General features: G+C 42.0%; 3 protein-coding genes across 3 annotated transcripts; all 3 read left to right on the top strand.

Moving 5' to 3' along the window:
• Positions 1–569: 569 nt before the first annotated feature.
• Positions 570–3,270, top strand: star (steroidogenic acute regulatory protein). The gene is made up of 7 exons (XM_028414134.1): positions 570–932; positions 1,173–1,280; positions 1,517–1,644; positions 1,780–1,938; positions 2,044–2,228; positions 2,307–2,400; positions 2,514–3,270. Exons 1-7 carry the CDS (start codon positions 719–721, stop codon positions 2,631–2,633), a joined length of 1,008 nt encoding a protein of 335 aa, XP_028269935.1. The 5' UTR covers positions 570–718; the 3' UTR covers positions 2,634–3,270.
• A 1,413-nt stretch (positions 3,271–4,683) lies between these two features.
• Positions 4,684–11,040, top strand: elmod3 (ELMO/CED-12 domain containing 3). The gene is made up of 13 exons (XM_028414715.1): positions 4,684–4,739; positions 5,750–6,508; positions 7,236–7,307; positions 7,392–7,466; positions 7,549–7,618; positions 7,882–7,944; positions 8,031–8,119; positions 8,370–8,493; positions 8,618–8,740; positions 8,907–9,037; positions 9,342–9,418; positions 9,523–9,650; positions 9,840–11,040. The coding sequence occupies exons 2-13, from the start codon at positions 6,473–6,475 to the stop codon at positions 10,088–10,090; spliced, it is 1,239 nt and encodes a 412-aa protein (XP_028270516.1). The 5' UTR covers positions 4,684–4,739; positions 5,750–6,472; the 3' UTR covers positions 10,091–11,040.
• Positions 11,041–17,046: 6,006 nt separating this feature from the next.
• Positions 17,047–26,990, top strand: aebp1b (AE binding protein 1b). Its single transcript, XM_028414697.1, has 22 exons — positions 17,047–17,873; positions 18,639–18,800; positions 18,884–18,946; positions 19,208–19,558; positions 20,010–20,084; positions 20,595–20,660; positions 20,933–21,016; positions 21,982–22,053; positions 22,140–22,249; positions 22,635–22,774; positions 22,858–22,942; positions 23,020–23,164; positions 23,241–23,329; positions 23,530–23,653; positions 23,868–24,064; positions 24,198–24,374; positions 24,545–24,708; positions 24,850–25,310; positions 25,412–25,551; positions 25,699–25,798; positions 25,879–26,045; positions 26,187–26,990. Exons 1-22 carry the CDS (start codon positions 17,624–17,626, stop codon positions 26,571–26,573), a joined length of 3,609 nt encoding a protein of 1,202 aa, XP_028270498.1. The 5' UTR covers positions 17,047–17,623; the 3' UTR covers positions 26,574–26,990.
• The last annotated feature ends 793 nt before the right edge of the window (positions 26,991–27,783 follow it).

Raw genomic sequence — 27,783 nt, 5'->3', positions numbered from 1 at the left:
TTCCTTCCCATCTTATTAAAATATACACAGCAGATTTACAGTATTACACAGAATTTAGAAAAAAAGAACTCTGCCCTGCCCTGTGATAAAACATAGTTTTGGGGTTGACTTCCTTTTGAACTTTTGGTAAAGATAAACTGTTATAAACATAATCCAACTAGATTAAAAGCTGTCAGTACAAGTAATTACCATAAATGTAATCAAAAAGGGTAGTAAACAGCATATATATTAGAGATTATATGTCTTCAATAGAACATGAGGGTCAATGACTGGTCAGTTTAACTCAGTTTTAGACATTACAAATATACAAGGTTCATTCTCGGATTTCAGTCATAATAGAAAAGAACAGAGCCAAACTAGAATGGAAAATTTCTTTGCCCTCACATTCCAGTAAGTGTTTAGGCTGTAATGGACCATGAAGGGATGGATGAGTCATTCAGGGTCTCTCCCACTGACCTCTCTATTGGGTGCTCTCATCACTGTAGAGAGGTTGTTTCTACTCGTCTCACCCACTGGAATGGGAATGTTTGTGTGTGTGTGTGTGTGTTTGTCAGTGAGCTCGAGCACTGGACGTTATCTCACACACTGTTTGAGACATGCTCGTCGTGTCCGCGAGGCAACCTTGGTGACATGGCCATCAGAACTGTGAGGTGATGTGTGTGTTTATCTGTGTGGAGATAGCGAGGTGGCCTTGTGGGCCCTGCTCTTATATATACAGATGCCGTCTGCAGACAGAAGCCAAAGAATTTCAACAGCACTATCAGCAGCTCCTTTTCAGTGCTCTTACAGCTCAGACTCAGTTTGGATCTGTGTGATCTTTTTTCACAGCCTTCTAATTCTTTTAAAGATCCCAGAAACTCAACATAAAATGCTGCCTGCAACTTTTAAACTGTGCGCTGGCATCTCCTATCGGCACATGAGGAACATGACAGGTGAGTGAGTGAATCCATTACTGGTATTCAGCACTGCTGCCATGACCTAGTTTCTCCTCGTTTAACTTTATGCTAAAATGCACAATTTCTTATTTGGTTTCTGCCTACTGCCAAAGATTAGACTGAATGAAAAAAGACTGTATAATGCCAAATATTTATTTTGTGGTTCTCTTTTCATAACCTGAACATGTAATGAGTATACTGTATCTCAGCTGCATTCATCCTGTCCATGGGTTCCAGGTTTGAGAAAGAATGCCATGGTGGCCATTAATCATGAACTGAACAGACTGGCAGGTCCAGGCCCCAGTAACTGGATCAGCCAAGTCCGCCGCAGAAGCTCCCTCCTCAGTAAGTGGTTGTCATTATTAATTTTATCAGTATAATGTCACAAAGACACAGATAATGCAAAGAACAGACATGCTATAATGCCATCATAAAAACACAGTTTTAAGGGGCTGACAAACAAGGTGTGCTGTCTGATGCTCAATACAGAGTTTATATTTGCCACAATTATTGGATGAAATATTACAATCCAATATTATCAATTCATGAATCACCGAACCTACTTAATACTCTGTATAAAGGTTCTTGCATTGAAGAGAAAGGCTACAGTGAGCAGGAGATGTCTTATGTGAAGCAAGGTGAGGATGCAATGCAGAAGGCCATCAGCATACTCAGTGAGCCGGACGGCTGGACGGTGGAGACTGTAGCTGTAAGTACTAAAACCCAGAGGGCGGAATAATAGTAATGAAGGAAGTAATGAATCTTTTACAAAGTTAGAACTGCAGGTACATTGCAGAGTCTTTTGGGAATGCCACAAACATTGTTTTAAATGTGAATCTTCCAGGCAAATGGAGACAAGGTCCTGAGTAAGGTGTTGCCAGACATTGGGAAGGTCTTCAAGCTAGAAGTGATGCTGGAGCAAAATCCTGACAGTCTGTACAAAGAGCTGGTGGGAAATATGGAGCAAATGGGGGAATGGAACCCCAACGTCAAACAGGTCAAGGTAAGAGAGTTTTATCATGACTTGAATTCACTGTAACAGAAAAAGAGAGACCAGGTAGCTATATAATAAAAGTAGTTGATCAGATGTTTTATTGGGATGGCCCAGATTCTTCAAAAGATTGGCCAGGACACAATGATCACCCATGAGGTATCTGCAGAGACACCCGGTAACGTGGTGGGGCCAAGAGACTTTGTGAGTGTCCGCTGTGCCAAACGTCGAGGTTCCACCTGCTTTCTGGCTGGAATGTCCACCCAGCACCCAAAAATGCCGGAGCAGAGAGGTGTGGTGCGGTAAGTAAATGCACAGATGTGTGTGTATATCAAATGCTGGTTACACTGTCAGTGTATATTAATTATTGCACTTTTCAGAGCGGAGAATGGTCCTACCTGTATCGTTATGAAGCCCTGTGGTGACGACCCGAATAAGACCAAGTTTACCTGGTTACTAAGTCTAGACCTAAAGGTATTACTGAATGCTGTGTGTGTGTTTTGCTTTGTTTCAAGGAATTAAAATATATCTGTGTGGAAACATTGAGCCATTTGAGGGAACTGTGGCTTTGTCTTTGTTGTCTGCAGGGCTGGATCCCAAAGACAATCATCAACAAAGTGCTCTCTCAGACGCAGGTGGACTTTGCCAACCACCTCAGGCAACGGATGGCTAATAATGTTTCTATGGAGATGGCTCATGCCTGCTGACAGAAGATGCCTCTTGAGCTTTGGCACGGTGCAGTCAACAGTGGCAGAGGAGCAAGCCTTGCTCATTAAAACAAAAATTATACATATATATATCTGCTTATAGCTGCTGCAAAACTGAGAAGAAAATCCAGACAATGAAAATGTACTTTTTAAGAATATAAAAGTCTGAACACACTTTTTTCAGAACTAATGACAGAAAATCTGTCAGGAGATTTAGAATCACTAACATATTGTGTGCTTCGACTGTTTATGCCCAGGGCCAGCTTAGGAAATATTATGGCCTTGGGCTATGGTCATTTTAAAACAAGTTAATATTCAACCCCAAAGGAGTGCTGTTACTGATATCTAGGTGGTTGACTCACCTGATCACAACAAAAAAAGTCAATGTTCACACAGTGCCACAGCGCTGTGTGCCAAATCTAACAATGGAAGTTATAGTTCTAATAATATCACTGTTCCACAAATGTTCTCATGGCAAAATAATTTAATGTAAACAAAAGTTGCTGAGGCGTCCAGCAGTCCGTGGAAGCCACACATTTGTGTCAGACGCATCACTTCACTCCATCTTGGCAAAAACATGTGAGTGCAGTAACAAACTCTGCATTGTTTCTTTTTTAAGAGCCTCCAGTCACTGTCCCCTCCCTCTGCTGTGAAATTGCACTTTTGTTTCAGTGTTTTATTTATTGACGTTGTGCTTTACTTTACAGTGACTGCCAAGTGAAACAACTGTGTCATTGATATTTATGTTTTTATGCTTTTATCATGTTGTTGGAGAAGCAGAGGTGATTAATCTGTCCTTTCCTGATGCATGAGATCTCTAATAAAATCCCATTGGACACGTCATTGGTCAGTTTCTTCACACATGTAAAAAAAATATATAAAAGAAATTCTAGTCCAAGAATGCACAAATATTCTACTTTGACAATAACGAATGTAGCTGATGTCTTCCTGTTCCTTGATGGGTTTTCAGACTGACAGTTTGCCAGAATGAGCAGGTGTTTGGCCATTCAGATGTGTGAGGAGCCCATAGCCGCAAACAGCTCAGTGTGAGCCAACAACGCATTCCCTGAGATCAAGTAACAGTGGAGTTCATCCCAAACAGGAAATCTGTCCTCCATTATTGCCAGTTGTGTAACATTTTGCCTATTTTGTGGAGATCCAAAAAGTTTTGTAACAGCTAGTTTTCTTGGATGTAGTGCAGACTGTAGGGGCCAGGAGGCCGGAGAATAAGAAAGAAAGTCTCACTTTTAGTCTCACATGATTAAGGAGATGTTCACCTGCACTACTTTAGGATTATATAACCTGAAGGAGGCCTCTGAGGTGAATCGAGTAGCCAGCTGTGTCACCAAATGCAAAGATCAACGTCAGTTTGCACCATTTTGCTTTAAGAGACACAAACATTAGCAGGATAGCTCCCAGACCTGGCCGGTGTAATGCAGACAAAACACTTTTTGTTCTTCACAGAATGTTCCAGAAGGTAATAACTGGCACCTGGCAGATGTGATGTGAACTGTGGCCATTTACAAATGCATTATTTATGTAATGTGAGCTGATCAGACATTCTGAGACACACAAAAAAGATAAATTATCCAATGCAGATAAGTTGTGTAATAAGACCAGGAAGACAAAATAAGCTGGCAGCCATGCAGGATCCTTGGCACAGCCTTGATTAATTTATTTTTCTTCCTCCCTACCCACCCCCACCCAATATCTATCTGTGCATCCTTGACAGGAATTCAGCTCCAAACATCAGCTTTGTTTCCCCTTTGGAGGAATATTTGCAACTTTATAAGTTACACCAACAACTGAATTGATTATTGCAGCTCATACATAATAATATTCATATATGGATCCAAATAATACTATAAATTCGTCCATTGTATTCAGAGCAACGAATACTATCTATTCTAATGTGAAGTCGATAGAAAAAGGTGGCAGGTTTGCTGATGTCTCAGCATACATCGCAGTTATACCTGTGAGAGAGAAAGCAATGACGTAATGAAGCTACAGTCGGACAGGAAACCACAATTCCCATGATGCACTTAAAATTGCTGTGGACGGGGGAAGGGAAACTGAGATTGGAGGGAGAAACAATCAGAAACTGAGGTACTTTTAAAATCTTTCATATCGCATATCGTTCTTCGACAGGTCACAGCAGGCAGTATTTCTAGCGTATGTCATAGACCTGAAAGACTATAATATATTTATTCGTATGTTGCTGTCGGACGTGGGGAAGGACTCCATCCCCGTTACAGTTCAGTAGAGCTACAGCTAGCCCGTTAGTTAGCCTGGCAGCTGGCTTTTCTTATGCTGGCTAACGTAACTAGGTCTCGGCTATTGTAATTGCATGTGGAATTCATGACAGAAATCGTTTATGTGTTCGCTCTACATTTTGTTAGGCTTGCAGGCAGTATATGTACTCGCTGCATTCTCAGTTTGAGGTGAAGCTTTGGTTGCGTCTTTGTGCCTGCGGGGTTGCTAGCTGACATATTGCTAGCTTGTCGGTTGCTACAGATAATGGTTGCTAGCTGGCGGTACTGTAGCTGTCAAAGCCGCTATACGTTGCCGTAGACTGCTGTCATCGGACAAAAATGAACTTATTGCACAGTATTATTTATTATATGTCACAAAGCGGTGCCTGTGCACACTAGCTTCATTGCATTTTAACTTTTAAGTGTTTTAATAATTGGTGTTGGAAGTCTGCAGATTCTGTGCTAGAGTAAAAGTAGCGTTGTGACGCTGTAAAAAATTCTCCATTAAAAGTAAGAGCCATGCATTGGATACATTATTTGAATAAAACTTAGCATAGTACAGCATTTCCACTGCTGAATATAGCTTGTTATTCCAACAAGAATAAATGAACATACAATGCATATGCATGAAAACGGAAGAGACAACATCTTCAGCTAATGGTCAGCAGTCATTTCAGCTTATTTTAGCAGGAAAAGTATAATTGACATCAACTACAACTGCAGCAGTGAATGCATTACTCCATTTCGCCATATTATGCCCCTTACTTGCTATTTTATAAATCCCTGTGCAGTAGATAATTTGTGTGTTGCTCATGCACAGATTAACTTTGCTATGTTTAATCATTTTCATTGTCTGCTTTTCAGACATTGCATGCATCTGAGAGCCCCTCCTCAGGACTCCAGCCATATAAGAACACTCTCCATGACCCACATCTCTCTGGACACCTGCGATTTTTACTTTGGGGGTGTGCTGCTTATTCATGTGAGGCTGAAGACAACACGTCTGCGGTGCAAGTAAATTAAACTGCAGCTGTACTGATAACTCTAGGTGCATCCTGGATTGGTCTTCAGTACCAAAGAAATGAAGTCTCTGGGACAGGGAGAGCCCAGCCCTGAAAAGCAATGTCATCATCCAGCTACTGTTCACCTCTGGTGGGGTTAAGGAGCGGGGCAGATCTGTGGAGGGGAGGAAGGAGACAGGTTTCCAGGAAACCTGTGTGTTGATGGATACCATTTTCTCCAGCTGGCTCTTATAGACTGCTACATGCATATTGCTCTCACTGTCCATTCTAGAGTTGTCTTGGAAGTATCTTATAAAACCAGACTGCCATCACAAACCACGCAGCTCTCAGCACACAAATAATATGATGTATACAACATGATTGTTTTTTGGCAGTGACAGTTTTGTAAAAACAGACTGAGACTGCTGAGATCTCTCTGTGTAAGGAAAAAATAAGCAAAGCTTGTGCACTACAGAAACCATGGTGGTCCTTGAATTGGCTCTGCAGCCTATCCCAGTTCATGACTTCACAAGCCTTTAGAGGCCAGGATCAGGAATAAGCTCAACAGCAAACACGTTTGCATGCAATGGAAGAAGACATTGATGTGACATCCCACACTGAGGTAACATTATTTTAAGCTTTGCTTGTTTCACCAGTGCTTTAATCTTATTCCAGTGTTTGGGTTCACAGTGATTTAATTCCATTAAAACAGAAAGCAACACCTGCCATTAAAAAACAGATTATTGGGCTGCCATATTGATGTGACTCTCAGTGGTCAAATGTTCTGATCCTGTTCAGTACTGTTGTTTAAGTTAAACATTTAGGAGCTCATTTGTGTAAGCTATTTTGTCGCATGTGTTTAACTTAAGGTCTAAAGTCAACAGTTCTCTCTCTGCTTGAGCTGTAATCTCCGATCTGGCTTGCTTGGCATGTTGCTGTGATGGCAGCTGACAGGGCATTTCCGTTTATCCTCTGCTTGGTTTTCCAGCCAAAACATTACCTCTAGCTCATTTGCCTCTATCATTGTGTATTGCTTCATTTGTAAACAGTTTGATAAGCATGTCCGCTTCCTCTGTGAATGCAACATAACCGGGCAGAGACATTTTTCCTCAGAGGAAGCACACCCATAGATAAAGCATTTACAAGTGTGCAGCTTATGAAAACATCAGAATTTTTATTTGTCCTCTTGTGTATGTTTGCATGTTAGCTTTCAGGGACACCACAATTTAAAAACAAGTTGGGGCACACATTTATTATGAGTTAATAATAAATAAAAAGGAGGTAAAACTGCACTGTTTAATTGTGTTCATGTCTGAAGCATCTGTTTTGTCTTGCTGCCTTGCTGTTAGGGTCTGAATGGTTTGTCTCATGAAAGTAAACCGATAGAGGAGATCACCAATGGACACACCAACCATAAGCCTGTGAGTACAGTTAATAACTGCTACAGTGGAATTAGGTTTTGCTGAGAGTCTTCATTTAGAAATGTTATTTAATTCTCTCTGTAGGTCATGAATGGATTGGTTATTGGTCATAATGTCAAAGACCACACCAACGGCAGCGCACCTTTCAGATCTCTACCGGTAATAGCATCTTCTGTACCTGACTTTTAAATGAAATGGCCTCTATTGCATGTAACGTGACCTATTTTTTTCATTTGTCCAGATTTCAGCTTTGAAGCAGAATGGCCTCCTGCAGACCCTGACAGCTGGAGGGGACCCACCCAAGCCAGCAGGTACCACATACAACTTGTCTTCAGGCTCACATCCTCTTCCCATAGGAATGAGTGTGTATCGTAGATACCATGCAGCTGTAGCAGGTAAATTCACACTAAGGAGTGATGGTTGTCTGCGTAGAGGAAGCACAGGGTGTCAGGAGCACTCTGGAGGATGCGGCTTAAATTACCCAGCAAAGATTCACCAAACATAATACATTTAGTGAAAATGAAACTGAACTGGTTTGTTTTCATATCTCACCACTTCGTCATTCCCTTTACAGAGGAAAATGTGGAGTTGGAAAAAGCCAGGCAGGAGTGGGATGCTCTGGAGAACATCCAACCATGTCAGATACATTTTTTTATTTCATATAATTGCATGAAGATGACTTTTGATTTTGTCTCTAAAATAGTTTTTCTAAATACTGTTTAGCTCTTACTGAGGATTCAAACCCAACACCACTCATCTCCTTCAATGAAGCCCTGCAGTACTTTCAGACCACAGACCTGGGGGACCTACTGGTGAGGAATGCAGCTTAAAAAATGCAAATTCAAATGCCAAAGAAGAATAAAACATTAACAGAGGACAACCTAAATACAGATGTCTGTTATGAGAGGGATAAACATACTTAAAGTAGAAATTTAGCAGCCACCCACACCAGGAAAACAAACTGATTTCAAAAGAATTAATCTGTTGGTGTTTGATTTACTGATAGCTTTAAGTATGTTTTAATGGTGTATTTGTGTTTTTGTTGTTAATTCCCATCTATAGAAAAACATCCAACCAACTATTCGCAGGACTGGGCTAGCTGCGATCACACACTTTCTCTTTGGACCTCCACGATTGCACAGGGAGCTCCTGGAGGAGAGAGATCTGGTTTTTGCCATTGCACAGTGTGAGTGTGTGTTTGCTTGGTCTGCTTGTGTAATCATTCCGCCATGTGAAAAGCTCCTGAGTGTTTCCAGTAAACTATTAATTTATCTCTTTTGCATATTTGTGTGTGCCTGTGTTTTCTATAGGCCATGTGGACAACAGCCAACCTGTCCACATGCGGGTCCTGCAGACCATTTACAAGAGGCTGATTGGCAGCAGGCTGGACTGCCCTCGCTATGGTGCACACTGGGAAAACATTGGATTTCAAGGTAAGTCATGTGGCAAATGGAACTACCGCTCTTTAAATTCATCATGTAATACACTGGGAAATGTCAGTGCAGTACGTGTCAGATACCTCTACATCCTATTCAGAATTCACACCAAACAAGGGCACACTGATGTTGAGAGCTGTTGATTTGTTTCTGTGTATTACAGGTACAGACCCAGCCACTGACCTACGAGGCACCGGTTTCCTGGGACTGATGCATACTCTGTATTTTGTGATGGACCCAGAGACCTTGCCACTGGCTAGAGACATCTACAAATTATCACAACACCCTACACAGGTAACATATGCTTATATTAGTATACCAGATCAACAGCATGCATGTGGTTTAGATGAATGTTATTTTTATGTTCATATTGAACAACTGTTTCAAAATCATTTTTACTATCCTTTAGAGAAACACTAAATCTTCAGTTGTGATGCTTTGTAGCTGACCCTGACCTTTGTCCTCCCTGCAAAGGAAACAAGAGTGAAAGAGAATTTCTCTTCTGGGAACTATAAAGTCTGCTACAAGACAAGCATGTCTCAATACTTGCTCTTTTCCTTCTGGACTTAAGTTTCCTTGTGTGTTTTCTCTGGTGTAGAACTTTCCATTCAGTGTGATGTCAATCAACATGACCCGCATTGCTCTGCAAGTGCTCAGAGAGGAGGCCTTGTCTAAGTGAGTCACACCCCTTCAGTTTTACTGCTTCTTCTGGGGCACACATGTAGTTTGTTCTATAATTGTCAGTATCTCTTTACATAGGCCTTTTTCTTTCATACCAGGGAGTGTAATCGTCGTCAGCAAGTGGTTGGTGTGCTGAACGAGTTCTACGTTGCCACGTACCTGCACCTGTACCAACTGTGGAAGACACAGCAGAAGACCATTGCTGACTCTGGCTTTGTACTAAAAGGTAAAGAGAATGACAAAATAGAAAATAGGTAACGGGTTCATATCTGTATCTTCCAAAATGTCAGTCTCTTCCTTTAATACCCAAGTCACAGGTCAGTGCATTAGACCACATTTAGACTGCATAAACACACTTTAACACAGATTGTCGCCCGGCATGAGTCCCACAAATTCTGTGTTTTCTAACCCTCAGAAGTGGAGCTGTTTGCCAAAAAGAACCCCAAGCAGATGCTGCGCCGACTAGAGGTCTTCCTGAAAGAGAGGCGGGCAGGTGGAATCCCTCGTGGGACGTCGCCAGACCCACAGGCCCAGCAGCCTTCTCCCAGCCTGGGGGATCGAGGGGCCAGAGCTGGGACAGGACAGGGAAGCAAGGGAAAAGAGATGCACTTCACAGGAGTGTGTGATCTACCGCCAGACATGGAGGGAGAGGCCAGACTCATTTAAGCTAGACTCTGTGTGAGTGAGTAAGTGAGTGTGTGTGCGTGTGTGAGCTCAGTCATGTCTGTGAGTGGGTTGATTATGTGTAAGTTGCTTACTCGGAGCTAGAAGAAGAGCCCCAACAGACCCCCTGATCTAGGACCTGCTATCTGAACCTGTTCAAACACTTCACTACTTTCACTGATGCAGGGGTGCTGCACTTTGATCAGATAAGGCTTGGGGATGTTTCAGAGTTCTATTTGAGTTTTGCTCTTAATTTATTTTTTAATCAGGGGACACAGAAGAGATCAGTAACACAAGATGTCACAAAAACAAAAGAAAGTGAATATTTGCACTTTTTTGTGAATTTAGTAGCCAAATCAATAGCTGCCAAATTCTAGTGGTCAAACCTTACATATGTAGTAGTCCAAAATATAAACAGTAAGCTGTGTTCACAGGATATATCAGCCAGAGTATGTTAGCATTGAGTATATATATATTTTTTTTAAAGACTTGGCATTATATTCCTCTCTCCAAAGTACCATGTTTTTGTGCAATGCAAAATAAGGGCAGCATTGTGAGACATTGTGAAATGCTCAGTTAACTTTATGGTGAGTAGATGAAAAAATTAACCCTGTCGGCATGAGGTAGAGAGAAGGATTTGAGCAAGAAGCAGAGTTTGCTAATAGACACTGTTCTAAAGAAATACAGAGAAGGTTGAGAGTGCCGCTGTTTTTAAGGTCTGATCCTTTTGCTTTGTCTGTTAGTCGAATGGAACGTGAACCCTATACACGGGTGGAGATGCACCTGTTGTTGGTGTCAGCAGTTTGATAGACTAGGTCCAGAGCTCCCATTACATAATGAGGGGATATATTTTAAATAATTCTACAAATAACTATTTTGGGACATCTGTCCCTTTAAGTCATAACTTCACAGTTATGCATAGAAGCACTTCAGAATTTTGTTATCAGACTGATGGCTGAATGACCGTGAAAAGGATTTTAACACTGTTTAATGTCTGAAAGTCCTCTGACTTCTCAGCTCTTCATGGTTAAAGTGAATGAGACACTTCATAACAGTCTATGTGCTTGGCCTCAGCCAAAGCCGAACGTCTGGTATGAGCTCTCTCTACATTCCGTTATAAAGCATGTGATTGTAATTTTTTTGACCAGTTGAAAAAAATATGATTCCAGTGAGTGTGTGTCAACCTTGTGTGTTTGTGTGCGAGTGTTAAAATAAATGAGCTGATATTGATGAAGGGTGCCTCTCCTAGGAAATGTAGGAGATGTATGGTACAGTATGCAATCCCAGCTCTCACTCTATGATAATCAAAACGCTAGTGCTGTGTGATGAAATTGTTCCTAACTTCAGGGTTTGTGCGCTCGTGCAAGCGAATGAGTGTGTGTATGTGTTTCATATGACAGGAACTGACTACAGATGGGGTGCTTTCCTCTGCACACAATAAGCCAGCTTTACTAAGTACTTGATCCATCAAGCTGCAAAGACGGTACTTTAGTCAAAATGGTACAAAGCATTTGCAAGGACAACATTTATCCCCAAACAAAACACACGTTTTGGTCGGGTTTTTTGAAGAACCAGATGTTGGACATCTGGTTTCAGCGGCTCTGTGGCCTGGACTGGGTAGAGCTCCTCAGCAAAGCTGGTTCCTGCTTTGTGCTAATGTGAAACCATCTCCCATCAGTGTAGTCTCAATCTGTAGCATGTTCAGGTAGCACTAGTACTGTAGCATCCTATAGCCTCCTCCTCTTCGTAAAGCTTGTTGATGTCACGTCTCAGTTACAGTCTGTAGTGTCAATGAGTGCGCAAACTGTTACTACTATAGCACATACATTTCATATTTTTATTAAGCCTCCGTGGGTAGATGACAAATTTAGGTGGCACAGTGTATGTTTTGAAGGAAAGTGGGATTGGCTTGATGTGTTACTGAGCTCAAACTTGTCTTCTAAGAAGGTGATGGTAAATACGGTGCCTACATCCAGTGGAGCCAGAGTGGAGTTGAGTGCTGGTTTGTCCTCTCTTCCTTTTTTTTTTTTTTTTAAGCTTTCATTTGAGCCATTGTGCCACAGTAAACTTCCTCCATTCGTGCAGAGTTTACCCATAAAACATGCTGGCCTAATGGACATATACATTTAAACCACAGGTATGTACATATTCAACATCAGCATATGCTAATGTGGAGGACCAGATCTGCCAGAATCAAAAAATCAAAAATACATACATGAATATACCATTAAATGAATTAACATATGAATATTATATTATTTTGTATTGTCATATCCTCTTTCTTACCCCTTTAACTGTCGGACTACTTTCACCTTTTGGTTGATGAACACCTACACTGGTAGCCAGGCTCACAATGGTGACTGTTGCCATTTATCTGTCAAGAAAACACACAGTATAAATGCATAAGCAGATGAATTGGTCAGTAATTAATTAAAGTGGACAAACAAATATGGGCATTAATACAAAGGTACAGGATTGCAGAACCAAAGCATTTAATGGCGCGTCAGTTCTTAGTGTATCGAGTTGTATTTTGATATTGGCAGTTTTGGTCCTCCGTATCCTCGGTCTTTGCCATCTCTGTTCACCACCCTATAAGTTCAAAAATGAGCTGATGTAGTTTTGCCAGCTGTTTGCCAAGTGTTTTGGTTGGTCAGGAAAATTTGCACTGTTGTAGATATTTGATAGAATGTGTGGTGTATGCAAGAGGAAACAGGCCATCGTCAATAGCCATAGTGTAATGTTCATTATTGCCCACCTCATTAAGGCAGGCTTTGTGAAGTCAGATTCCCTTCCTCACTCTAAATAAATTGCACCGCTGATATGATCTCATGTTTAGTTTTATTGCATTTTAAACTGAGGAGCAGTACAGTGTATGTAAATCAGGAAGCTTGTATATAGAGAATTAATGATTGTAACTGTATGATTGTCTGTAGGGCATTATACTGAAACACATTGCTTACCTCAAGACTTGAGACAAATCTCTCCTTTTTCTCTCCCGATGTTAGTTTGGCCTTTCAGTCAGACTCTTTATCTCTTTGTTTCCTTGTACCTAGGCCTTCTCTCATACCAATTGGACATGTTATATAATGTATATTCACCAACTGAAGCACTATGTAATAGTAAACTAACACAAAAGCTGGTCAATGTTATGTGTATTCTATTTAAAGACACCTTTATAGACATTATATAGGCCCACATGCTCTGATGCATATTTACAGATTAAAGGTCCTTTTAAAGCAATCTTTAATTGGCTGATGTTTACCATGTTGAAATAAGCTGGTTTTCTTGTGGCTTCAGTGATAGTACAGTATACTTTTGCTGTGATTAAGTGTTTGATGTCAGGAAAACACTCAGAACAATTCTGTCTTTACAGCTTCAGTCACAGACCTAACATGATTGTAAATTTATAGGCTTGACTAGCAGTCATAATACTGTGTATGCTTTGACCTATATATTCAGTATCCAAACAAGGCCTGATTTATCCTCTCATATTACCAAATGTTATATTTTCTGCAGTTGTAATAGATCATATTCTGATGTGTTGACCATCGTTTGGAGTCTCCTCAGTTGAGAAACCAGAACCAAGAGGAAAAAAAAAGAAAAAAAAAAACGGGTTTGCAGGATGTCGGATGCTCTGAGAGGTGTGGTCTGAAGTTCTGCTTCCTACAGCAGCAGCTCGGCAAATACAATCACTTCTCTTAATATCCTGCGCTTTATATGAAGGTGTTTTACTGTTGCTGTCGTCGTCATGTCCCTCAGAGCATTTTATGACTGTACCTTGATTGTAGAAGCCCTATTTTATACTGAGAGTTATTTCAGAATACAGTATGTGCTGTTTTACATTAAATGTATTGTATGGAGAAAGCTAAATAAATGCTGTTTGAAAATTATTGTTTTATGAGTCCTCCCTGAATACGTATTTTAAATGTTGTAATGACCAGTAAGAGTAATTGATTGTGAGATATTGATAAAAAAAAATGTGTTATTGATCACGTTTTATGGTAAGGGAGTAATATTTTAACTCATTAACTCCTTTATTTCAATCAAGTGTTTAAAATTAAGTGTTTATTGGGGTCTCATACTTAGTATTTTCATTTGGGTTTTCTGTGATTCAGCCACTAGAGTGCACACTTTGAATGTGTCTTTGGGTGCGACATAATTCACATGGTGTTTTACATACTGCAGTGCTGTGTCAAAGTAACAAAGAATCTGCCAAAGCTGCAATCTGTTCAGCTGGAAAAGATGAAGTTTGTTTTGTTATGGTTCACCTTCAGCTCTTTGTCCATGCTGTAGCTGCCTAAAGAGGGTTAGATAACTCCTGATCCTAACTTGTGTCCTGTAGCGATTTAGTTTCCAGCGAACCTCTTAAGTTCCTGTGGTGCTTCATCATTAGAGCAGAGAAGGCTGTGTCAACACTCCTGGTTTTACAGTCTGCCCTTTCATATGAAAAACAAATTACACAGACGCCACTTATTAAGTGTGCATCCATGTTGTTGGCATAATGTGGTGCTCTCCAGTGAAATATTTGCAGCTGATCAGAGAAAGGAGATTTTGGTTCCCGGCTCAATGATGTTGGGATGCCTCCAAAGGAATCTTGATGCTGCACGCTCCTACATCTGTGCTTAATCAGACTTATGGCTCCAGGCCCACAGTGCCAGATGACTGGGATGTGGTGGACCTGCTGAATCATAGCACACACTAGATGGAAAAAATATTCCAGCCAACGTTTTTATTACTAATCTGAATAGAAATCAAAGTTCCATAAGCTACTTTTTCATATTGCTAACAGTCTGTTTTGTAGTGCTTACATTAGCATCATTTTAATGCTGAAGTTAAGAGCTGGGACGTACATGTACCAACCCAAGTCACTCACATTTAAAGGGTTAATAAAGTAAACACAAATCAGCTTGATATCATTTATATCCCACTGGTGTGTGAAGGCATGTGGGTGCTCATTGAGAATGAGAAGGAAGAGTAAGATTGAGCTTTTTGTTTCCATTTGTACCTAGTGAGCCTGCTGGATTACAACCTTTTTTTCTCACTTTTACTCTTGTCCTCCCTCCCCCAACTCTGTTCCTCTCCCTCTCTCTCTCTCTGTGATGTCATTGTTTTCTGCCCAGTCGATCCTGACACAGCTCAAGGCTGTGTGCATTGACACAAATGCACAGTACTCTGATGGGCTAATTTACAGACGCATAAAAGTAATTTCAGGCCCGTTACTACCCATGTATATAAAGTGTTGTGTTTTCTTCACGGGCCGAGTGCTACCTGTGTACAAATGTGTAATTTTAGACTTTGAACTTGTAGTTACCATCCATTTTAAAATGAAACTGTGGCAGCAGTTTGACCATGTGAAACTATGATGGATGTATCATTAGCAGAATGCCTTTTCACTGCAGGGACTATTGGGGCTTCAGCAGGGCCTACAGCAGTCCCACTGCTGGAACTTCCCCCCTGTAGGAGCCCTTTCATGGTTAGGTACTTCTGAGTGGCAGGCTGCTGATTGGTTAAACTCAATATTATGGTATTACTGAAAACATAAACACAGCAGAAGCAGGACAAAGAACAGCAGAAGTGAAGACAAAAAGATGGAAAGGAAAAGGGATAAACCGGCAAGAGGTGCAGACTTGTCGGCTTATTCTTCAGCAGATATCCATTGAGTACAAAGGTCAATTGTTTAGTTTCGTAGTGCATTATATTTTTTGACAACTATGGTGACTGACTTTTTTAGCCTAATCTGCAACAGTACAGAAGACTGAAGGTGATTGTACCTGGTTATAAAACGTGAAGCAATTAACATCCGGAGATAGTATTTTTCCTTAAAATGGAAGCAGCAAAGTCAAAGTACCTACAGTAGCTGTAGAACTTCTTCTACTAAAATGTAAAGATGATCCAGTTCAGGAATCCTCTTTTCTTCACCAGATCACCAGATAAGGGACACCTCTTAGCAGCTTTTCTGGCTCTCTGTTAATCTGTGCTTAGAGGGAATCATAGATGTGATTCACATTCTGTTTTCCACTGCATTATCGTGTTGTGAAATAGCTGAAAAGCAAAACTCATTTTCCATTTCACTCCCCTGTGTGTGTCTGTGTCCCTGCCAGCTGAAAAGGCCTCTGCTTGACCTTATTGTAGTCTGAACTATCAGCTGCATTCTTCACAGTGGTAGTCATATCCACCAAAGAAATGACTGCACATTGCAATACATTTCTTAAAATCACATCCTCCACAGTGTCCACTTTTCTGTGAAAGCACTTCTGTCTTTAAATCCTGAGAAAGTGCAAAGGTGCAAATGGTTTTTGTGTGAATCTTGCAGAAGCTCATTCAGAGGAAATCATTTTTTATGACCAGGTCTGAGCAGCATTAATAGGACTTGAGTTGGCTGTGCAGTGTTTTGATTTCACTGCTTCAGTCTAACTTCAGACATGTCTGGATAACAAAGCGGCTCTCATGGAAAACTAGGGCAAAAACCTGAGACTAAGTCATTGCCTTTTCCTGACGTGCCTACATAAGCATAAACATCTCTGACAAACCTTCCACTCCAGGTTTTTTCTTCTAATTTGTTCTAATAGAACGTGCAGAGGACAAACAGGCGCAATAAAAACACCAAATCTTAAAACGTTATTATTCTGTCATCTGCTCAAACCATCCACCCCTTCACTGTCTGAGGCCCCCATGCTGACCATAACTTTTTCTCCAGGAATGAGAGCTATACGTAACATCCTGAGGAAAGACAGACAGCACAGCACAGAGAGGAGATGGAAAGCAAAGATCCAACCAAAACAAAACCTGCACTGAAAATGAATTTATGTTTAACTCCTGCCAGCTGTCATTTTCTTTGAATGCCTCTCTCTGGCTATTAGTGTTATTTGGTTTGTTAACACACACAAAATCCTCCTATCCTCCCCCTTTTGCCTTGTTTCTCCTCCTCCTCCAGTGGAATTCAGTGTCCTCAGAGTCACTCCTCTCTCCTGCTGGTCTGCTCTGTGGTAAGCTCTCTGCCGAGGAATTCAACAGGAGCTGCAAACAAAAAAGGAGTCGGCCTCTTTCTCCAGCCCAGGAGGTGCAAAACCCTGCTGCCATCCTCCTCCACCCTTTCAATCTCCTGTCTGAGGGCTGCACCTGTTCTGACTCGCCACCCAGGTGAAGGGGATCCTCTGGTCTTACGCTGTTATTTCAGCTGACCATTGCTGCAGGGCAATTAGGAACCCTGTCTATTCATTTGAGTGGATTGCTGCTTTGCTCTGTATCTTTCTCTCTGTTTCTACAACCCACCTCCCTACACTCCCTGCCTATCCCTACCCCCTCCCACTCTATCTTTGCCTAGCCCAGCCTGAGCTTGGTTGACACTGTGTCTGTGGGTACGCATGGAGCTACAGAGATTTTCTCTGCTGGAGTAAAAGTGTGGATCACATGAAAACAACACAGGGGAAGAAGGAGTGGAATATAAATCTTCCAGAAGATAAATCTGAGTGAGCGTTGGACAGCTGAGACAGTAACTCCAAACCAAAGGATTGTGCAGTTGGAAGCGCAGCAGGTATGAAAAGCCAGACTGTGGCTGTGTCTGTGGCTCTGCTGGCCCTGTGCTGTCTGCTGATCCCCAAAGAAGGGGAGAGTGCTGGGGGGATAGTTTCTCTCCAGCTGTCTGAAGGCGAGAGGCAGGCAGGGGACCGTCTGCAAGATGAGTCCCTGGATGACCCAGAAAGTGAGCAAGGAGTTGCAGTGGATCCACACCCACTGGGAAGCAGCATCAAGGCCAAGAGAGACACAGACGATGCAGCAGAGGCAGGTAAGTCAAGATCCTAAACTAATTTTAACTTTTCCTGCACATGAAAGCTGTTGAGGGGTGACAACATGGAACACATGTCTGACAGCAGGCATGACAAAGCCCAGGTGCTTACCTGCCCACTCCTGCGTCTCCACAGCAGCGAATACAGAGGACGTTTGTGTAACTCACACCAGACAAGGCAGCCGAGCATCTTGCAGACAGATTTTTTATGACATTGACCTTTCTACTGCTTCTGTTGCTGTAACCCGATGCTGACTGTGATGTGCATTGGTTTTAGAAGACAAATTTGCAGTGAGCCTGTTCTTCAGGGCTTTGGACACATGAGTAGCTTTTTAATGAGTCTTTCTGATGTTACTGAGGTGTGACTGATATATTTATTGCGTATCTGGACAGATTTTGTGTCATTAAAACTGAACTGTGGTTAATGGAGCACAACTAATGGAAAGAGAGAGACACGTTTTCCATGAAAGCGCCCCACGGCTTCAGACAGCCTCAAAAGGAAATAGTGATGGACCTCAAGCGACCACTGAAATGTATCTGGGAGTCTGGATTTTCCCTGGCAGCACGACGTTTTGACACACCAAGAAAATGATAATTGCATAATTCACTTCTTAAAAACAACTTCATAATCAATAAGAAGTTTCATTGATTTTGGCAGATTGAAATAGTCGGTTGTATTTGTTCGCATCATACATATTATTTAGGCCTGAATATTCACTCTCATTGCAGAGGGCTTTGATTTGACTGTCTTCCCTGTCTACTTAGATATTTTAGGCAGAGTGAGGAGAGCACCTGATGAAAGCAAGAAGAAGAAGAAGGACAAGAAGAAGAACAAAGAGCCAAAGGACCCGAATGCCACCAAAAAGCCCAAAACTGACAAAAAAGGAAAGAAAAAGCAGACCACAACAACTTTACCACCCACCACAAGTGAGAACAGGACACAGCAGCCTGGAGTTACTTAGACTTTAATGAATGTTGTTGTTGACCATGTGTCTGTCTGATACTTCCAGCCATACCGACCGAACCACCTACAGAACCTGAGCCATACACAGACTACCCCTTTCCTGAATCTGGTGGGTGGTGTAAAATCTGTTTTCTCTCTAACATCTAAACATGTAGTGGGTTAGTTATAGTCCTTTCAACAAATAAAACCTGATTTAGTGTACTCTTTTATTCTCATCACTTGCAACCAGTTGTGCATAATTAGGGGGGGGGGGGGACTATAAATACTTGCTCCTAGTGTCATGTTTTTTTTTTGTTTTGCATATTTTTGAAGCATCCCAAGAAGAAAGAATGATTGGACATTAGCATCTATCTGTCTGTTTGTCTGACAGATGATTATTGGAAAGGGGATGATGAATATTGGGACGCTGACCCCACACCATCCAGGCCTCAGCCAGACACTGCAGTCACAGATCCTCCATATGACTACTGGAAGCCAGAAAAGGAAGACCCAGCTGCTCCTGTAACAGATGCCTACGACTACTGGAAACCAGAGGAGAAAGAACAGTCCACTCAGAGCCCCGACATCTACGACGACTACTGGAAACCCGATGAAAAAGAACCATTCGGCCCTGTGACTGAGAACTATGACAGCTACTGGAAAGAGGTGGACCCGACGCCTACTGCCCCTGAAGTTGATGGCAAGGCCGGAACAGATGACAGCGATTACTGGGATGCCAAAGGTATGTCCCAGACTTTTGTTCCTAGCAGCTTTGTTTTGGCAGGGGACGATGACAGCTTGAAACATAAGATACTGTACATTTATATAGGCCTACACAATATAATCAAATCAATAACAGCAAAACATATATCTTAGTTTCAAAAGCATAAAAAGGCGGGTTAGGTTGTGTTGTATTAAAACCTGTAAAGTATTAATGCAAGCTGGAAAATGTTCCATGTGTGACACTCTCATCTGGACCAGACTAATATGCTCTCATTACTGTGTGTTTCCAGCATGCTGTACTATGCTTGTACTTATCCAGCCTTTCCACACAGGAGTCACACCCACTAGCCTGTCCTGCCTGTTCTGTTATACCCTCTGTCAGTTCGTGACACTTAATTGATCCCTCAGTTTGACCTTTTAAACTTTTTATTGTATCCCCACCCCACCCTATCCCACCCTCTCCTCTGTAGTTGTGGTGCCGGACAACCTTCCATTTCCTGATGGTAAAGAGATCACCCCTGAGATTAAAGTGGAAACTCTACCAGGTAACTGCTGTCCCTCAGACAACAATCTGTTAATATGACACATTTTCAGCAAGGTAGTTGAAATATCTAGTAAGCATCAAGAAACATGTGGTATTTCCATTCCATCTGTGCCTTTCATGAGCTGTAAAGCACATGGGAATGCCATCACAGTGAGTCTGTGAGCTAACCTGGCCTACTTTTCAAACAGGACTGGGTGGATTTGCTTAGTTCCACACAGTCAACAAAACTCTCCACAGTTTTGTTGTGAACTTAAAAGCCCTGTCATCAGATCCCAACAAAGTTATGATTCTTGTAAATGTAAATTAAAGATTTAACAACGTCATTACATGGCAGGCGTCACAGGGGCATCCAAATACAGAGCTACAGTTGTGGTTGGATAATTCAGGGCGGTGCTAACCTGTAAAACTGTGCAGATTTAACCATGTAATCTGTTAAAATCGTTCTTGTAATGTAACGCTGTCTCTGAGTGTTTGCTTGTCTGACTTCTGATTTGTTTGTTTTGTTACACAGAAGAGCCCACAGCCAATACTCCCTATGAGGGAACCTGGTATGATGATTACGACGATTATGGGATGAGTATGTACTCTCATACACACACACACACATATATATATATATATATATATGCTCAAATGTTTTCTATTATACTTCCCGCCAACAAAGCTAACAGCAAGGAAAATGGATAAACAACAGTCAAATCAATAAACTTTCCAGATTTGATAATGATCCTTGTTGACATTATTACTGTTTAAAATTCCTAATTATTTGCAAAACCACAGACTTCCATGCAAACACAGTACACTGGTGTATTTATGGATACCAAAATCAAAAGTGATTTTCTCCTGCAGGGAAGAAAGAAGACGAGACGGACGATAAGTGGATGGAGAAAGAGATAGAGCGAGCAAAGAAAGTAAGGGAGAGGGAAGAAAAAGGTAAGGAGACACAGATGTGGTTCTTTTTTTTTAAATAATCTTATATAACAGCAATTCATAGTCACATCAGACCATATACAATGCTGCAGCTGCTGAAGCTACACCCCATGACATGTGCAAAAGTACTGACAGATAACAGCACACTGAGAAGTTCATTTTCCTCAATCATGGTGCTGTCAAAGGAGAATGCAGATGTTCTTTCCACACTGAAGAAATGTACGGCCGCTTGTTTTGACTTGCATGACAGGGAAAAAAGTCCATCCAAAACAAAACAGAGATTATGCTTATGCATGCTCAGGTATCCCCTGTGATCAACTGAGCGTGCAGAAGATTTAAGTGATATCAACAAGCAGTAAGGGTTGTAATGTAAAGTGTTCATGCCACGTTCAGCTCTTTGTTTGCCATGTGTCTGCTGTGCGTTGTGAGGTTAGAGCTGGTGTTTGAGGAGTAGAGGTTCCACGGCAGGTGATATATGACACTGTCAGGACTGGTGTAAATAGGGCACTTCCTGTGCGCATGTTTTGCTGCAATCTGGTGAAAAGAATTTTTTTATCTAACTGAAAGCACAAGTTTGGAAGCTTCTGGTGCTAATAGGCATGCATATGCACACACATGCTGCATGATAATAAATGCATGTGTGTTCTGTGTAGACATACATTGGGTTTAAGCCATAAACAGTATGTCAATGTCCAACGCAGTTCAGTGTGTCAGAATGTGACTAATGATGTGTGATCTGAACTGTAAACTTCTTCTGACTTTTATTAGAGCACACTTGGACTGCAATCCAAATCACAACATCTGTTTTTTTTTTCACCGTACTTTAACCCTCAATCTCCTCTTGGGGTTTTTTGGCATATAAAATTTGCAAAATAATGATGAGTCCAAGTTCACCTCTGGACTGAGAGAAAGAAAAATTATTCAGTCTATTTGTTCTGCATTAAGGCTGTTTTTCTGACCTCCGACAGAGAGAGCAGAGAGGCTGAAGGAGGCTGAGGAACGAGCCAGGAACAGGCCACGCGTCTTCAAAGAACCAAAAAGTGAGTCAGCATCTGCTCAGATCCGGATGACATGCAGAACTTAATGTCATTAACACTTGATTTTTTTTCTGCTCTGTGTTGGGCAGAGTGTCCTCCCCTGGGGATGGAGTCCCGTAAGATTGAACCAGACCAGCTTTCAGCTTCCTCTATGTCTCAGTATATGTTTGCACCTCAGAGGGCACGCCTCAACATGCAGGTACACAACAATCAGAGCAGGGCTCCTGTGGTGTTAAATGCACTGTAGCCATCACTTATATACCACCAGACCATGAAATAACCACCCCCTACCAGCAACAATGGAAACTACTGTTATTGCTGACTGTGTCTGTTGCTTCCATTAGCTGCCTGGCAGCTTATGTTCCTCCATTTTTATAGCAGAAGATCTTTCTAGCAGCAAAGTAATTAAATCACTTGACACTGATATGTCAAAAACACATCTGTTTTTTTTCTCCAAGCATCCATATGAATTATATTTGCTTCTGCATGTTGCTGCATGATAGACAGATATTTTTCTGAGTTTGGACAGAGGCAGTGAAGTCAGAGGACTCAGCAGAGTGTTTTCTGTTCTGTGTGGCTCACAGGGCTCTGACGATGAGGATGACATGAGAGGTGGAGCGTGGTGTGCAAATGCAGAAGACAAAATCCACTGGTTTGAGATAGATGCTCGCAAGGAGACAGAATTCACCGGAGTCATTACTCAGGGGCGAGATTCTTCCCATGAGTAAGGCCCCAACACACACACATAACACACACACACATGCATCCATCTTGCATTCTGGAATTTAACACCTCTCATTGTTTCAGGAATGACTTTGTGACAGCCTACTTCCTAGCTTTCAGCAATGACAGTAGAGAGTGGACCACCATCCATGACGGATATGCTGACTGGGTATGTTCACCCAACACTGACTAACTGACATGGGCACTGCATATAAAGTCTGACCCTCTCATCTTTTCTCATTCCAGTTGTTTTTTGGAAACAGTGATAAGGACACGCCAATAATGAACCAACTGGCAGAGCCTGTGCTGGCCCGCTACATCCGCATCATCCCTCAGAGCTGGAACGGCTCTCTTTGTATGAGGCTGGAGGTCTTAGGGTGCCCCCTGTCTGGTGAGCTGCATACTCCAAAAACACACACATATAAATACATGAATAAGTAAATAATTATTCATTTTTTTCCTAACAGAGCCAGCTGATGTTCAGTATAGACAAAATGAAGTGACTCCAGTGGATTACTTAAAGTTCAGATACCACAGCTACTCAGAGATGGTTGCAGTGAGTATCCAAGCCTTCAACAGTGAAGCACAGAGTCAATGCAGTGAAGTCAGATTAAATGATATTCAGGCTCATTCCCTCTCAGTTGGCTATTTCAACCACCAGAGGGCAATGGGACCGTCCAATTCTAACACATCTTTATCTATGTAACAATTTGATGAGCAACTTATTGCACTGTTCCCATCCTCTCACCTGTTCAGCTCATGAAGTCAGTGAACGATGAATGTCCCAACATCACCAGCATCTACAGCTTGGGCCGCAGCTCCAAGGGACTGGACATCATTGCCATGATCATTTCTGGGAACCCCACAGAGCATGAAATAGGTGGGACACTGCTTACAAATGGAATGTACAGTGTTTTATTGTGTAGTTTCATTAAGTAAATGTGTTGTTTCCTCTCAGAGGCTCCAACAGTCTGACATGTTAAATGGGTGAAATTATGTTGAGCTTTGATGGCACCTCTGATGTATCCTATAAGTCTTAATAAACACCAGGCGTGCCCCCAGATAATAATAGTCCTACCTGGTTGTCTCCACAGGCGAGCCTGAGTTTCGCTTCACAGCAGGTCTCCATGGAAACGAGGCGTTGGGTCGGGAGATGATCCTGCTTCTCATGCAGTATCTGTGCAAAGAGTACAAAGACAGAAACCCCAGAGCCCAGCGCCTGGTGGAGGGCATACGCATCCACCTGGTGCCTTCACTCAACCCTGATGGACATGAGAAAGCTTTTGAAGCGGTCAGTGGGGAAAACACACTCATATGTTTTGGATAATTGTCAAACAAAAGGAAGGAAACATAAATGGGAAATGCCAGTGACTCAGAGTGAGCAATTTTGGTTAGTTTGTGCTTCACCAATTTTTCCCATGCAGGGATCAGAGCTGAGTGGTTGGACCACCGGACACTTCACAGAGGAAGGATTCGATATTTTCCAGAACTTCCCTGACCTGAACAGTATATTATGGGATGCTGAAGACAAGGGCATGGTGCCTAAAATCACCCCCAACCATCACGTGCCCATACCAGATCACTTAGAAACGAATAGCTCGGTAAAGAAAATGCTATTGTTGTCTCACATTCTGACAAAAGACCACAATTTAAGGTCTGTTGTAAACTACCAACTAACAAGATCATTGTGATGTAAAAACTCTTTGTTGTCTTATAAAACTTGGTTGTGGTTGAGTTTAAATGGATCCCAATCTTCTTGTTTTTCTGCCAGATTTCTGTGGAAACAAGGGCCATAATCTCCTGGATGAAAAACTATCCATTTGTGTTGGGTGCAAACTTCCAAGGCGGCGAGACAATTGTGGCCTATCCTTATGACAGCTTACGTCTCAACAAGCCTGCTGACAGCCAGAAACCCCACAGCCGCAAGAAGAGACAGTAGGAGTCACTCTGTTGATTTCCCTCTGTCTTCTGTAGCAGTTCTCTTGCTTTACACACAAATTTATTTCCCAAATTTTTATTTTACTTCCTTCCTTTTCTTTCATAGTTCTGTAGTTTAACTGGGACCATTTCTTACAGGTATGATGAAGAAGAGTTTGATGTGACAGAGTGGGGAAGAGGCTACCATGAGGAGCCAGAGGAAGACTGGAGAAGCAGGGGATACGCAGAGCCAGAGGAGGAGTGGCGAGGCCATGGCTATGACCATGGTCATGATCGTGATCACGGTCATGATCGGGACCACGGTCATGATCGGGACCACGGTCATGACCACGGGTATGATCATGGTTATGACCAGGGCTACCATGGCCACAGGGAGGAAGAGGAGGATGACAGAGGAAGAAGTGCTGGGTATCAGTATGCAGAGCCTGAAGATGAGCCCCGGGTGATTGCAGATGAGTCCCTCTTCAGGTGGCTAGCTGTCTCCTACGCTTCCACACATCTGACTATGACACACAACTACCACGGATCCTGCCACGGAGACACACCTGGAGGGGGGTTTGGGATCATCAACCGGGCCAAATGGAAGCCAATCAAAGGCAGTAAGTACAACCAGCAGGTTACTTTTTAGCTGCCTGAAGTGGTTATGGCTCCCTCTGGTGGACAGTGCAGGCTCAGAGGAGAATGTGTGTGATCTCTGCAGGTATGAATGACTTCAGCTACCTGCACACCAACTGTTTTGAGCTGTCCATATTTATGGGCTGTGATAAGTTCCCTCATCAGAGTGAGCTGGCATCTGAGTGGGAGAAAAACAGAGAAGCAATGCTCACCTTCATCGAGCAGGTCAGTGCCACAGCCTGCTGAACACTTTGATCTGAACTCTGGCAAATTCAAATTTGAACTAGAATAGACACTGTGTCAGTTTCACTGTTCATCTGTTTTTAACAAGTTGTATGAGTTGGCATCCTTTTGAAAACATTCCTTTCTCAGATAAATCGAGGCATTAAAGGAATTGTGAAAGATCAGCAGGGGAACCCCATTGCAAACGCCACTATATCTGTCGAAGGGATAAACCATGATGTCACCACAGGTCAGCATGCTCCATTTCAACTCAGGTATACAAAACCAGCTGTGCTTAAAAATAACGCCACTCCCTCTTTGTCATCGTAGCATCAACAGGGGACTACTGGCGCCTGCTTAACCCAGGAGAGTACCGTGTGACGGCTCGAGCAGAGGGCTTCTCCCCTGTGACTAAAGTCTGTGTCGTGGGTTATCAGGCAGGAGCGACCGCCTGCAGCTTCAACCTGGCCAAGTCAAACTGGGACCGCATTAAACAGGTAAGACTTAGCCACCAATGTCATTACATGTCTGTTAAACAGGAGTCATTAACTGCACATTATTAGGCAGATTCTAACAACAAAAAAGTAAAATATATACAATAGTGTTACAAACTGATGTCTTTCTTAATCCCTCTGCAGATCATGGCTCTTCATGGCAACAAGCCAATTCGACTCAGCTACAGCAACAGCAGAACACAGTATCCAGCAGTTATTAACAGACATGTGGTTGACGGCAACAATGGATATAATCCAACTTCACGTCTCAGTGATGACCAGAAGAGGAGGCTCAAGATTGCTCGTATCCGCCGCCTCCGGAAGCTAAGGTTAATGAGGTTAAGCTCAACAACAACAACAACAGCAACAACAACAACGTTACTGCCAACTACCAGGATTCCTACAACACCAGATACCACTACCTCCTGGTATGACTCGTGGCCAATAGGAGAAGGACAATCCTCAACACCTGGTGGGTTTACAGACTCCATACTGGATTATAATTTTTACGATAAGATTGATGACTATTAGATCAAACACACATGGCTTGTTTCAGTAAACACCTGTCCTCTCCTGATTGTAGTTCTTATTGTTATGTTGTACTATAAACTGGCAGGAGACAAGGCATCCTGACAGAATATTAACTATATTAAGATAGTGTATCGGTTACATAACACTTGAAATAATGGCTCTTTACAGAAATGGACAAATTTGAATAATAATAGTGTTTCAGTTTGGCTGTCCACACTGCATTTTCTGACTCATTCAATTCTGTTTATGAATGCCTTTAGCTTCATAAAAAGATGTTTTATTTTAGATGCACATCAAAAAAAAGAATTATTTACACCAACATCAGCGAAAAACGTGTGAAGAAGCAGACATTACTGTGGCCTCAGACAGAGCTGAGCAGAAAAATTAATTTTTCAAATAAATGCTTGTTAATTCACAGCACGTGTCTCCTCTTTTTTAGCACCTGATTTTGGTTTGTGATTTCAGCCATGCTTTTTTCTTATGGTTTACTAACTTAACACCTTTTGTGAGGGGTGAATGTAATATAAAAATTATATGATAAAAATGGAGTTGATGAAAAATGAATTGAAACATGAGGTAAACATTTATCGAATGATTTGACAAATGTAAATGTCTATATTAATATCATAGTGGCCATTTCCTACAGACAGGATGCAGACTATGCCCTAAACCTACCACACCTTTATAACCACCATTAAGATGTTGATGAAGATTCTCAGTCATCCAGGTCATCATACGTAGAGAAGGTTGAAGCAAGGCGTCTGGACTTGTAGAGTTTTCTAGAAGACGTTTCGCTGCTCATCCAAGCAGCTTCATCAGTTCAACAGAACTGATGAAGCTGCTTGGCTGCTTGGAAACTCATCCAAGCAGCTTCATCAGTTCAACAGAACTGATGAAGCTGCTTGGATGAGCAGCGAAACGTCTTCTAGAAAACTCTACAAGTCCAGACGCCTTGCTTCAACCACCATTAACATCATGATGATGATTATTATAATGAATCTTAATATTATGACCACTGACAGGTGAATGGATGATAGATGAACACTGTCAGAGGTCATAATGTTATGTGTGATGGCTGTGTGTTGAACTCTGCACCTGTTTCTACTGTATTACTGTTTATTTTGGATGCCCCTCTTTGCATTTACGCTGCAGATTTCGTTTGAAAACATCCCACACTGGTCGACCCTGAACGTCAGCACGTCCATACGTG

Source organism: Parambassis ranga, chromosome 9 (assembly GCF_900634625.1).
Source record: "Parambassis ranga chromosome 9, fParRan2.1, whole genome shotgun sequence".
NCBI classification, from domain to species: Eukaryota; Metazoa; Chordata; class Actinopteri; family Ambassidae; genus Parambassis; species Parambassis ranga.
This window is presented reverse-complemented; position numbering and strand designations above follow the sequence as displayed.

Coding starts and splice junctions, on each gene's coding strand:
- elmod3 (XM_028414715.1), top strand. CDS start 6,473: ATGGAAGAAGACATTGATGTGACATCCCACACTGAG. Junction 9,419..9,522: donor AGAGAGGAGGCCTTGTCTAA/GTGAGTCACACC, acceptor CTTTCATACCAG/GGAGTGTAATCGTCGTCAGC. Junction 9,651..9,839: donor CTCTGGCTTTGTACTAAAAG/GTAAAGAGAATG, acceptor TCTAACCCTCAG/AAGTGGAGCTGTTTGCCAAA.
- star (XM_028414134.1), top strand. CDS start 719: ATGCCGTCTGCAGACAGAAGCCAAAGAATTTCAACAGCACTATCAGCA. Junction 1,939..2,043: donor CCAACGTCAAACAGGTCAAG/GTAAGAGAGTTT, acceptor GGGATGGCCCAG/ATTCTTCAAAAGATTGGCCA. Junction 2,229..2,306: donor GAGCAGAGAGGTGTGGTGCG/GTAAGTAAATGC, acceptor TGCACTTTTCAG/AGCGGAGAATGGTCCTACCT.
- aebp1b (XM_028414697.1), top strand. CDS start 17,624: ATGAAAAGCCAGACTGTGGCTGTGTCTGTGGCTCTGCTGGCCCTGTGC. Junction 22,775..22,857: donor GGGCGAGATTCTTCCCATGA/GTAAGGCCCCAA, acceptor TCATTGTTTCAG/GAATGACTTTGTGACAGCCT. Junction 23,165..23,240: donor CTTAGGGTGCCCCCTGTCTG/GTGAGCTGCATA, acceptor TTTTCCTAACAG/AGCCAGCTGATGTTCAGTAT.